The sequence below is a fragment of the Phyllostomus hastatus genome, unplaced genomic scaffold, assembly GCF_019186645.2.
Source record: "Phyllostomus hastatus isolate PE091 unplaced genomic scaffold, TTU_PhHast_1.1 phas_scaffold_501, whole genome shotgun sequence".
In the NCBI taxonomy this organism is placed as follows: Eukaryota; Metazoa; Chordata; class Mammalia; order Chiroptera; family Phyllostomidae; genus Phyllostomus; species Phyllostomus hastatus.
Window position 1 is genome coordinate 22,754,330 of NW_025334033.1, and position 13,121 is coordinate 22,767,450.

At 47.3% G+C, this 13,121-nt stretch overlaps 1 protein-coding gene across 1 annotated transcript in view; it reads right to left on the bottom strand.

The window, feature by feature from the left end:
- Positions 1–5,234: 5,234 nt before the first annotated feature.
- The window catches only part of ALDH1A2 (aldehyde dehydrogenase 1 family member A2), a 107,833-nt gene continuing 99,946 nt past the window's right edge, over positions 5,235–13,121 (bottom strand). The window contains exon 13 of the mRNA XM_045823396.1: positions 5,235–7,069. Coding sequence (XP_045679352.1) covers positions 6,997–7,069 — 73 coding nt within the window. The 3' untranslated portion in view covers positions 5,235–6,996. The remainder of the gene's footprint in view (positions 7,070–13,121) is intronic.

Here is a 13,121-nt window from a genome sequence, read left to right on the forward strand (position 1 = left end):
CTTCCTGCATGGGAACCCAAGCCATACATGTGCTAGTCCAACCCCAAGGGAATGTGAGGTTTACAACCTCTTCGTGACTACAGCTCTAGTGAATAATGATTTATTTATTCATTTTTATTAATTGCTACCATATTTTTGAGCTCTTACAATGGGAACTATTAAGCACTTTAAACACAGTTTCTTATTCTACTCTCATGACAACTGTGTGAGGGAGGTCATTTTATCGCCCCGTTTTACAGGTGAGGAAAACTGAGGGTTTGAATGGCTAATTTTCCAAGGGCACACAGCTAGTGAACAGTGAAATACTTTCAAATATTTCTTATTTGTACATTGGGGAAGGCCTTTATGTTCCTAACAGGTTTCTCTTTCTGGAATTAGTGTGTCAGATCTGAACTTAAAAGACATGTGATGGATGGACAACGCTACACACACACACACACACACACACACACACACACACACACACACACACATGGTCCCAGCCTTTGCCTGACAAGCTCCTGCCCCGACCTCCCCTTGGCAGGGCAGAGCACTCTTTAGCACACACAATTACGGGCTGGGAGGGGACATCGCTGCAGGCTCTGAGACTGTTCGTGGCCATTACACCTCCCTCAGGGCCACTAGGGAGCATGAGCTAATTGTATTAACAAGTGACATCTGGAATTTATTCAATTTTACACGAATCCTATGTTGTTTATGAATGAACCTAACTTGGGAAATGGAGATTGGGATCTCAGCTGTTTAACAAACAGACTCTGCCCGTGGGTTTGCTGACCTCTGGCTAGGGAAGAACTGTGGCTTCTTGTTCATTGCGACTCCACTACCCTCACGGAAGGCTTGGGGGTTCCTACTCTAGGGTACTAAACAAGAGAAATGGAAAAGTTCTATAGGATCCTTCCATAAATTGGACATCGCTGCATGGAATTGCAAAGATGCTAGTGTCCTGAAATCACTGTGTTCGGCTCCAGATGCGGTTGAGGTTGAAGGGATTCTATTCTTGGCAGCTCAGGACTGCCTAGGCTGGTGAGCTCTTTATCCTGTTCAGAATATAAAATATGAAACCAGCTGCCCATCACGGCGAACAGACTGCAGACACTGTGTTGTAGATGAAATGAGGCAACTGAAGCCTGTTTGATAAATAACATCTATTTCATATGAAAGAGAAAAAGGACAGAGACCAGCTCTTGAGAAACAAACAACAAAAGCAGAGCCCGAAGACCTTGAAACCATTATGAGGCGCTCATGCTTCCGCAGGAATGGGGCCCAGGCCATGCTGGTTTCAGGTTCCCCTTCACTACAGAGATAAATGGCCAGCGGAAACATTATCCGAGCAGTTTCACATCAAAGGCTAAATGGCAAGCTGATCTTCCTTTTAACCTGGCCAATGACCAAGTGAGAATTAGACAATGTACATGCTCAGGAAAGAGGGCTTCGGGCTGTTCCAGAGTGGATTTCCCAGGCTCTCATTCCATTCAGTCTCCACTGAGGAGCACTTGCTGTATAAGACACTCAGAGTGGCCGACAGCCCGGACAGAGCCTTCGGGTCTTGTAACCACCCCACAGAGCGTCTGGACAGTGTGTTGAATAAACAGGACCAAACCTGGGGAAGCGTGGGAGCTGCATTCATCTCCCTCAGCCGTAGCTGGCTCAAGGAATTCCGGTGGGGCCCACCTCACTGGGAACTCACAGGAAACCTAGGCTGGAGAGTCAGGGTCTACCTGACAGCCTCAAAGCTGGGGGAGAAACAATGAATTCTCATGTCCTACAGACTGACCAGCAAAGCAATAGGGTCATTTTGTTTTTATTTTTCGTAGTTGTCTAAAGCTGAGTGTGTGCAGCACGATGTCTCAGACCAGCTGAAGAAATCTGTGGATCACGATGTGAATTAATCCTCACATAATTTTGTGAGGCAGGCAGGGCAGGAACGACCATCACGACCCCATGGAGGAAGCGGAGGCCCACGGAAGTTAAGTAACTAACCCAAAGACCCACGGCTTGTAAATGGCCGGTAAGGGGCTCTAAGTGAGGACCCCTGATCACTTTTCTGACCCCCTGATGCAGCGTGCTTGTCACTGTGCCACACTGCTAGTCAGCTACTTCTGTTGGTGAAGTCATTTCTTCTAGATTACCAACTGAGAGGACGTGGGAAAGGTTCTGTGTTATTCCCCCATAAACTGCATGTCAGTGCCTGGCGAGGCGTTTTACAGTGAGACAGCAAAGAAAGCCCCTGACTCTTGGCTGTGAGTGATCACATTAAGCTCCGAGCTTTATGAGGGAGCGAGCTGCGCCTGGCTCCCAGCACCTGTATCCCCAGCATCTGTGACAGCACCTGCACACTGAACATTTGTGGAGGGAGAGAAGGGGACATGAAGCAAAGGCAGGAGGGAATTTACTTTCTTAGGATCACTGATCTGCTCTTCCCTCATCTGGTAAGAAGAGTGATGGAACTTTGTGGAATGTGTGTTTCAGCCTCATTCTGGCTGCATTAGTTTGCAAACTTTGTTCTTTTTTTAAAAAAAAATACTCCACTTTTAATTCATATAATTTTATTGTTTGTATTGTTCCTGTTATATTTTAAGCATTCCTGTGACTGGCTTTAAATATTTCTGGGATATCAGTCAACCAAAAGAAATAACCCTAGAAAAGCAGTAAATGACTATATAAATACATATTACTGGCAATAAGCACTTCTGTTCTGATTGCAGCTGCACCCCTTCCCCAGCCAAGAAGGCAGCCCACACGGCATGAACAAATTCTGTGTAGAGATTTTTTCCCCCAGAAGTCTCACTCTCTCTCCTCTTTACACCTTCTGAATTCTACTTACTCTTTGACACTCATTCCAGAGCCAGTTTCCTCCTCCCTGACCTCAACCAGCTAATCCAGCTCTAGTTTCTTCTAACATAAAGTGGCATGCATTAATTGTGGGTCATGTCCTTTCTTTCCATAGGGCTCTGAGTACTGGCGTATTGCGGAGGCATCTGCACTATGGCTCTGGGGTGGCTGTTGCTGAGCCGGTGCAGCCCTGTGAAAGGCCTCCTGGCTCACGGCTAAAGCACACTCATGGCAGTGGCTGCTGGCACCTCCCTTGGCCAACAGACACCGGCAGCCTCTACTTCATAACTGAGCAAACTCAGAGTCTCCTAAAGCGGGGTCTTCCCAGATCATCCTCGCTCTCTCCACCTCTTTGCTGCCTGCCCTCCTGAGAGCTCTTCCCTGGGTTTCCGTGGGGCTCAGCTGACGTGACTTTTTCCTATTTTTCTCACCACAGCCTCCATTTGTCTTTCTCACCTCCTTCTCCTTGGCCCTGGTTTTGGCTTTAGTCTTGCACTGAGCCATCCCTTTCCTGCTCACGCCATAGCCCTGTCAACTGGGCCTGGTTCTGATCCCCTATCTCTGAATGCCTGCTGGCGATTTCTCTCTGGGGATCTCTTTACCGTCCTCAAATTCACATGTCCAAAGCCTGAAGGTGACAATCTTTCCCCAAAACTTTGCTCCACATTTCGTCTTCTGTGGCAGTCGCACTGCCATCTCTTTACTCAGCTGGACTCGAATGCTCACTCATTTAGTTTTCATCCTTTCATACTCATTCATCAAGGTCCGGAGATTTCTTTCCTGGTTTCCTTCCTCTCCATCCCCACAACCCAAGCTAGTATTACACCAAACTCATAATCAGTCTGTTTCTCTTTCCATCTGCTCTGCTCCACACCAGGGAGCTCCGGCCACTGCTTCACTCTCCAGCTCAGAAATCACTGGACATGCCCTGTTTTCTACCACATGGACATGGACCAGCGGCTGACCCCCGCGGTACTCTGCAAGCTGACCAACTGCCGGCTCAGGATGCCTGCACCGGCCAGTCTGTCTCCTCACGATCACATAAGGATGCCTTGGCCTCACCTCTGTAGCTTTGCAGCTTACTCCTTTCTACCTGAAATGCCTTCTTCTTGCTCCCTGGCCTATTGAAATCACATTCCTTCCAGTTCAAAACCAACCTCTTCTACTAACTTCTCTTCGTTCTCTTTTCTTGAGTGCTTCCTGTTTTATTACACAGACCAGTAGATTCTCTTTCTTTCTGTTCTTTAGTTCTACATTATAATATTCTTTCCCCCTATTAGCTAAAGTCATGAAAAAGAATGAAATCATCAATATGAGTGCACTGAGCGTGTTTGGGAGAAAAGGTGCAATGGAAGTCTCGGGTTAAATATGTAGTGCTGATGACAAATGACCAGTGAGTGTCTCTGTGTTCCATTAATGATGTTTGTAATGCTGCCTTCATTTTCCTTCATGTCAGAATCACAAAGGGATAAAGTCTGAGGAGATCTGTGCTTTGAGGAACAAAGTATCTCTACCTTATTCTAATTCCTGCTACAGATAAGCTCTACACAGCCACCTATCCAGAGGACCTCTAAATGAGTAGTGTGTACCCATCTCCTTCTCTATTACTGAGTGTGAGGGAGGTCTGCAGGAAGTCCACCTCTCACATAGCGAGCTGCACCCAGCAGCCCAGGGACCACCCCCCACACTCACACCATCTGCTCCCCGGAGGGACGCAACGTGGCAGTCAGAGTGCTGAGTCCCAGTGCTCAGGAACATGTGTCTCCATGTCCAGTTTCCTCTGTGGCCAAGTCATCAGTTTTTGTTTTTGTCTCACTGGACAGGACCTGGGTGGAGACTCCAAGGGTTGGAAGAAGGGGATGTGCAGGTCTAGAGGGTGGACAGCACTCCCCAAAAGCTCAACTCGGAGAATACTGCGGGAGCAAATAAGCTGTAGCTGGTCATGCAGCCACCCTGTAGCTTCCTCTTTACAGCTAAATATTACAGCCAAAATATTGCATCAGGTTGTCCGCTTTGACTTCATTTTGTTTTGGTAAATAAAAATGAAGCTACTGTGAAATGCCATCAGCAATGCATGCTCTCATCGTGTAGCTGCTGTTTGTGAGAAGCGGGCCTCCCAAACTCCTCTACAGTGTGGCTTTTGTGGAGGTTATTTTGAGTGAAAATGGTCATTTCAGGTGTTTCATTGATGGTTATAAAACTGTATGCATACACAGTTTTTAAACAGTGTCAGAAAATACGGGTCTTGTCCACCTTACTGCACTCTGTAAGAACACCCTCCCAGGCTTGTGCTCACTCACCAGAGAGGTCAACACAGCCGAACACCCAGCACTGAGAGAAGGGCTCGGATGTGCTTGGTATGACACGAGGACTCAGAAACACAGCCAAACAGTCCCAAGGAGTACACAATATAAATGCTTTATTGCTAGCACAGAGGTTTCTTTTTAAGTAAATTAAAAGAAATAAATCTTCATTTTCACATTCTATATTGCAGTTTGAAGGTAACTAGCTGGTTAATGGATATGTTCACTTGGACACACGCTATAAGGGGACAGCATGACATTCACATGGAAAACATCAGAAATGTGGCATCTCTCAAGGCATCAGGCCACTGGACGCACTGTCGTCTGTAAGTAACAGCGAGGGGAGATTCCTTCAAAATGTCGTGAATAGACAAAGGTTAGAAACAGACAACTGGTGTGGTTAGAAAGCAGAAAATAGTTAAATACAGAAGGCTACATACATGTTGCCCATCTTCCATACCCTCTAGCTTAGGTTTGGCACTTTTAAATAAATGACCTTCATTTTGGTGAGAGACTGGATTGGATTTGGCAGCTGGATAGAGGGAGCAGGGAAAGACAGCTGACACTGCTCACATCACACTGGCCCGTTCACTGGGAAGAAGAGGGGTGTGTGGCTGGGAGGAAAGGGAGCCAGCCTGCTTCTCACCTCCCCTCGGGAGGGCGGAGGCAAGATGGGTGTGCCGAGAAGCCACCGCCTGTGGCAGAGCAGCTCTGGCATGGTGTGGCAATTGTGGCACACTGGAACTATGCAAATGGAAATGGAAACCTCCGAGCTTGGCCAGATTTTCCAAGATTACTGCCAGTGGAATTAGGGCATTTTAAAGTATGATAGGCCAAAGAAACACCCATAGCACTGGGAGTAGCAGATGTTGGTGCAGCAGGGACGGGTGGGGCAGATGAAGCTGTAGATCCAACTGCAGAGATCATTCACTTAGTTAAAAATTGTCAAAGAGTATTGGAAACAAAGTTATTTCTGCAAGGCACACAGCATTACCTTCTTCCAAATTCTCAAGCTTACTCAGATTGTTTTTTGATTGATTTTAAAGATAAGCTTTGGAAAAGACCTCATTAATCTATAAAAACAACCCACCCCCTGACTTATTCTGCAACAGCCAGGCAGGAATTAAATGCCCGCGCATGCGCACACCTCCAAACATGCCGCAAACTCGGAAGCTGTGAACTACACTTGATCTCTGCAGCTCCATCTTCCTGATCTTTCACTCATATTATTCATGGATGTAAGAAAACCAGATTGGGTCTGGGGTTTCCCAAGTTCTTAGTTACTTCCTAGTATATCTGTAGTGTACCAGCTTCTGGCACTTTCAGTCTGGCCTGCATCTAACTAAAACCATTTCATGTTTTGCTTTGAAGAAATGGATAACATGAAACGGTAATTTGGCTGCAAAACCTTGGAAAATTGTTCCCGGCCCAAACATCTGCCCCAAATGAGCTCAGCTGAGGTCTCCTTGGGGGAGCAGAGGATGAGAAGGGAAAGCCTGGAAGGGGGAAATGAAGACAATGGAAAGGCTACCTTTCCTCACCGGAAAGTGTTCTGTGACAAAAGGCATCAGACAGCACAGCTCTCTGACTCAGCGCCACTGCAGAAAGAGTACTGGGTGTGCCTTACCCTTTCCCTCCATCCCAATATTTGGTGTCAATAAGGTGATCCCTTACAGAGTGCCAAGAAACCGTGCCCGCTGGTTTGCTTGAGCTATGCAGTGACTGGCCTGGCCTACATGTCATCATCTGAATCTTTAAATAAAGACTGAGTGTCAACTTTGGATTCCTGAGAGCTGGGCCCCACAGGGAAAGCAGAGAGGGAGGGTCGTGCAGGCAGGCCTTCTCCTTCCTTCTGGACTCCTTAGGAATTCTTCTGGGGGATCTTCACCGTCACAGTCTTCACTTCAGAGTACTCCCGCAAACCGAATTCTCCCCTGAAAAGCAGAAATGGGCAGTGTCAGACACCACAGGCCCAAACGGTCTGACCTGGGCGATGGTAAGAGTCCCAGAAGGTGCAGGTCCTGTGGGTTCATGTAAAAATCCCTAATGGAAGCCCCACCTTCATCTGAGGGGCTGGAAAAGCTGTTATCTTATGAGCAGTCACTGTTTCTTAAACATAAAAGATGATTTTTCTTTACAATATTGCACAGAAAGGCCACAATTCCCACCTACTCAGAGAAACAGGCCTGGAGGTTTGCCTAGGCCAGCAGTCACCCAGAGACCCTGGCTGTGTCGGAGTGGGCACCACCCTGTCACTCCGGCAGACCCTGACCTTGCACAGCGGGCTGAGGTCCCACCCCAGGTGCACTGGCTCCCCAGGGCACGTGTGCTCTCCTCTTCACGAACGGGTCCTGCCCCCAACACCCACGACGCCTTGTGCTCTGCCGCTCTGCTGGAGAGCTGGTCCACTCAGAGAAAATTGTGAGATTCCCAGGCTATGGGCCTCTTGGTTTGGGATTTGAAATTCCTTTTCATTGATCCTTAGATTGAATAAATGAAAATGAATACTGAAAAGCCTACCTCACAAGAGCAGAAATCACCTGAAATGCCTTAAAAACAACCCTGAATAAACAACTGTCCACAGCACTCATAGTAATCAAAATAAATGACGAAAAAAGAATTGGGAAATGCCAGTGATCTGCCCTCCCCACTCCCTACCCCATACTCTCCTTTGGCCACTGACCTTCCTGGCTCTCAGAGGCCTCCGGGTTCTTGCTTATAGATCAAGAATTGTCATTCATTTAGTAAACAAACATAATTGAGCTATTACTATGGGGCAGCACTGTTCTGGGTTGGGCAAAGGAGAAACTAAATAATTGGTCCCAGCCTCTAAGGAGCCTGCAGGCAGTTGGGCTGAGACAGAGGGGCTGGGAGCTGGGCCACCTGTCTACGTGGCTACAGGAGACTGGGGCAGCCCTTCCCAGCCCTCGGGACATCTCACCGGTTTTCCAACCACTGCTTTGAGGATGCTGGGATGCACTAAAACCCTGTGGCTATGATGCTCTTTTTCGCCATTTTTTCTTCCCTAGACCCTTTCATTTTTACCTGTCTTTAATTGCTTTTTCCTGTTTCTCTACTTCACTATAAAATCAAGTATGTACTATCTGTTCTTTAAAATACTTGAATTTACTTCCCCTTCTAGTCTTTGTAAAGTCAAACTTCTATGAAGCTTTTCCTGAAGCAGCTTCCCCTTCTCTGTGTTTGCAGAGCACAGTGGACCCACCTCCACCACCGCCTGTCACACCAGAGGCTGCCTGACCATCTTGTCTCCCCCGTGGACTTGAATCTCACTGCCCAAGCTTTCTGCCCCCCACCAAACCTCGTGCACAACCTGCAGTGTCAGGCTCACAGAGGGCGCTTGACAACTGTGCAAGGGAGGGAGGGAGAGAGGCTTCTTCCCATCCCCACTTCCTTAGTTCCACCCTGTTGACTTACCACCTCTTCAAGGAAAAAAGAGCACTTAAGGATGTTTTTGAATAAGAAAGGATTAAGAAAGGCTGTCTTTAAAAACAGTACGATATAAAGGATAGGAAGTTACTGGCACTGGGCTTTGCCGTGCAGGCCTGCTGTAAAGGATTCCTTCTGCTTCCTTCCAGGAATCCCTGCATCCCTGCACAAGGCTCCAGTCCTTTGCCAGCAGGTCCTCTGAGCACCAAGGGCACCTGAGTTGACATGCCTGCGGCTGCCAGGACATCAGAGGGTAGCCAAGGAGTGACTGGGACAAGCGTGCTGCTCTTTCATCTGCATTGGCCACTTTGTTTACAGGAATGAGAGGAATGAATTTGGGATTACGTCACTTGGTATTCGGTTTCCTCATTAGCTCTATCCAGGCTCTGAGTCTCTATCACGGGCTCAGCTCTGGCTCTCTCCATACTTTTTCCTGCCCTTGGGCCATTCTGAACGTGTCTCTTCATCACGGATACCATCTGCCTCCTGTTTGAAGCAAAGTTACTCCCTTCTTGTTTCCTGGCTTGTGCTCGCACTTGGGGCAGACCCTGAACCACTTTCTTCCTGCTCAGATCTCCGGCTAGGTTGTGAGAAGTGTAAGGACTCTACAGGGTCAGCAGTCTACAGAAAGCAGACACGAGTCCATAGAAAGCCGGTAAGGTCACTTCTAAGTGACTGTTGGGTCCTGTCATCTTTGGGTGAGCAAAGCAAGGGGAATCCTGCTGGACTGGAGGTGCTCCCAGCGGGGGTCCCAGGCAGGCATCTGCTACCACGACCTGCTCTGAGACAGGAGTGGACTCAAATGCACCACAGAAAAAAACACTGCCCAAGCACCTGGGGCATCAGAGAAAGCCAGTGAGAGGTCCCAGGGCAATGGACACAGAGCAGAAAGAACACTGGAGTGGGGCGGGGGGGGCAGGGGGTGCGTCGGCAGATAGGAGTGGCACCTCGGCTCTGCCGTTCATGGACTGTCTGACTCCAGCAAAGTCACCCCCATCCTCATGGTACCCCCGCACCTCTCAGGCAGTATTCCTGAACTTCAGCATGCCTAAGTGGCACCCATGAAGCTTGCTTCAGGGGTAGATTCCTGAACACCCCACCATAGATTCAGTTTCACTAGGTCCAGGAGGGACCCATGAGATTGTAACCCAGATGTCAGCTGGCTCACCCTCTGAGAAACACTGCTGTAAGGTCTCTGAAGGCCTGAAGTTCAGGCTTCAGCCATTTCGCCATCTCATTCCAAGGTCTTTCTCCCAAATCTACTTAAATTCTAGTTAATCCAATTAAATTCTATAGCACATCCAGTTCCACAAAGAGGAATTCCACTACCACCTAAAAGGCAGATGTATTATTATTAAGGTGTCCCAATGTCTTCGTGTGGGCACCTTCATAGCTGGACACAGGTACACTTAGAAGTCTGTATTCATGTTTCTCAGCCAGGTTGTTATATTCCTTAAGATGACCCAAACCTGGCTTACCTACAGATAAGGTAAGGTGTTAGATTGTGGTGTCTCTCAGCCAGCCATTTAAGGAAATCAGTCACACTCACTTAATAAACAAACAGGGATTTCTGCTGAGGGTGTGTATTTCCCTGCCTTTTTCTTTGGCTCACAGCAGCATTTCTCAGAGCAGGGTCCCCAGACCACCTGCATCAGAATGATTCCAGAGACTTGTTAAAAAATTCAGGTCCTGGGCCCTAGCCCAGATCTGCTAAATCAGAACCTCTGAGAGTGGGTCCCCAGATAGGCACGCTTAGTAAACCCCTCCCCCAGACCGCAGGAGACTTTCTGTGCAGTGCATACCATGCATGGGCACATATGCACAATACATATGTGCGCACACCCGTGAACTTGAGATGCCCTTATTTAGAGTATCCTAATAATGCTTCTCATCTTCAAAGCTTGTGTCCTTCATTTTTAAATGCTGGGGTTCACAGCTTTCTTTCTATCCCCTTGATTGTGACACATATTTTATAGCTTGGGCTCAGGGGAACCTAAATGAGGAAGGAAAAGGACGGGACAAGTGAACCAGATGGAATTAGCTGAACAGGTAGAACTGAGAGAAACGCAGCCCAAGTCTCTGACCCCAGGAGTTGGAGGCCAGCCCATCAGGTAACCTGTAGAGGGCAGCCCTCTCCACAGGCTGTCTGTGGCAGGGACCTCGGAGGCTCCCCAACCCTCTGTGGAGCTTGTTTCCAGAAAGTGCTATTTCCTGTCCCTGTTCCTCTTAGAGGTGGGCAAGGAGATGTCACAGACCAAAGCTGCATGGAGTCTGTAGGCCACGAGAGAAACAACTCCTTCTACATGCTGGGTTAAAGGGAGTTTCTGGGATTGTATTAAATGAGAAGGTAGAGTGGGGGCCAAGATAAGGCAGGTTCTTTATGTGAAGTGTTTTCTGGCACTCCAGGTTAGCTAAGGAAGAGAAAACATGTTTGGGGGCAAGTGAGGACAAAGAAGCATCCAACTTAGACAAGATGAAGTGAGTCTCTGTTTCCTGGTTATGTTTTAACTGCCCTGGGAAGGCCAGCTCACCACAGCACCTACAAGACAAGTCAAGAGGCTACTCTTCATCATCTTGGGCCACTGTTCTGGGTGGTTTTGACACAGCCAAATGGTCTCCTGGGCCATCTTCCTAGATGAGGGGAATGTTTCTGACAGGCACAGGCTGGACTTGGACTATGTCACAGCCTGAATTCTGGCAGGAGGCTTGACTATGATGAAGGACCAGAGCAAGCCTGGGAGTAGGAGCCATCAACCAGCGCTTATCTGTTACAAGTATATTTCATGCCCACGACTCACCCCGTGAGTGGTCTGTAACAAGGAGGTTGATGTGAGCAGCACTTCCGGAACCAGCGCTTGCTCGGACCCAGAGACTGGGGAGCACAAGCACAGTGGCAGGAAATGAAATGACAAGGTGAATGCAGCGTGACAAGGAGAAGAAAAGTAAGGCCATGTGCCAGTTAAGAAGAGATACCTGGAGTATATGAAGACTTTATAAAAGCTGAGGAATACCAATAACTGAGCAAATAGGATCCAGATTGGTTCTGGCTGTAAAGCAGGTGAGAGGTACTGAAGGGCAGAAGCAGAGGTCCAAGCAAGAGCAGTTTCTCCCTGGCATTACCAGAGACAGAACAGAAGTTGGTGATACAAGCTGGAATTTAGAAAAAATTCTGCCATACTTCCAAAAGTAATATGTTTGTTAAGAAAAATGAGGATCACCTACATAACACTCATCTATAGCATTTGATCAACAATGATGATGCAGCTAACTTCCTGAAGGCTTGCCAGATGCTCTGTGGGATGTTTGCACACTTAATTCTAACATTTAACCTTCACACCAACCCCTTGGGGTAGGTACTATAATTATTCCCACTTTATAGATAAGGAAGCTGAGGTTTAGTGAGGTTAAGTAATTTGCCCAAAGCTGCACAGGTACGAAGGTTACAGCCAGGAAACACATCTGAGCAGCGTGATTCTAGGTATTCTGCTCTTTGCCCCAAAGCTACTCTTACTTTATGGTTTAATGGGTAGAGGCTAGAAATGACCAGCTAAAGTACCTAAAGCATGTAAAACCTCCGTGTTAGTCTTATGGGTTCACTGCATGGGTTTTCCTCCAAAACCACACTTATTTCTCCCACAATGCCTTTACTCCTCTCACACTGCTACCTTGCTCTGCCCACCAACCCTGAAAAAATATTTCCCTCTCTCCATCTACTTAAATGTTCCTCTCTTTTAAAGGCCAATTCCAGTCCCTACATGAGATCATATCTCAAGGTTTCCTGGACTTCTCCAGCTCACAGTAATCTCTCCCATTCTCAAACTTCTCTATCACTTAATGGTCTTTCTTGGAAGTTTCCTGATTCTTTCAATGTTGTATATTTCACTTACCCAACAACATGTTAAGTACCTAAATGAGCTGTACCTTCCCCGCAGACCAAACGTTCTGCTTTCCACACAGCATATGCTCAAGACTTGTGAGCAGATTGATTGTAAACTAAGCATTTGCTCTAAAAAAAATGCATTCCGTAATGGTGGAAGGAAAGGGCATGGAATATGTTTCCTTTTGTGAGTCACAAGATTTAGAAAACAGATCCAGCTCCTTTCAAAATAAAGAAAAACATTTTTTTAGGGATTGGGCAGGTGGGTGTCGGATCAAGAAAGCCCAGCTGCACTGAAAGGATCATTAATCCTTTGAGTGCCACTCAAAAAATCCATTTATATTGAAGCCTGAAAATAAACTCCCTCTTGAGTCTAGATTTCCTCTGCCACAGTCCCATTTTTCAGGCCTTTTCAGGGTCCCATCACAGGACCCTGCCCAATCCTGTCCCTGTAGCATCCTCATGCCTGGCCCCCACGCTTCCTTGGTTAGGTATTATGGGAACCAAGTGCATTTGGAGCCACTGAAACCTAGGTTAAAATCTCAGATTGCCATTTACAGGCTGCATGACTTAGGCAAACTACATAACCCTTTTAACCCTTAGGTCTTCCTCTGAACTATGTGTAATATAAAGATAAGTATTTATCCTATAGTATCACTGTG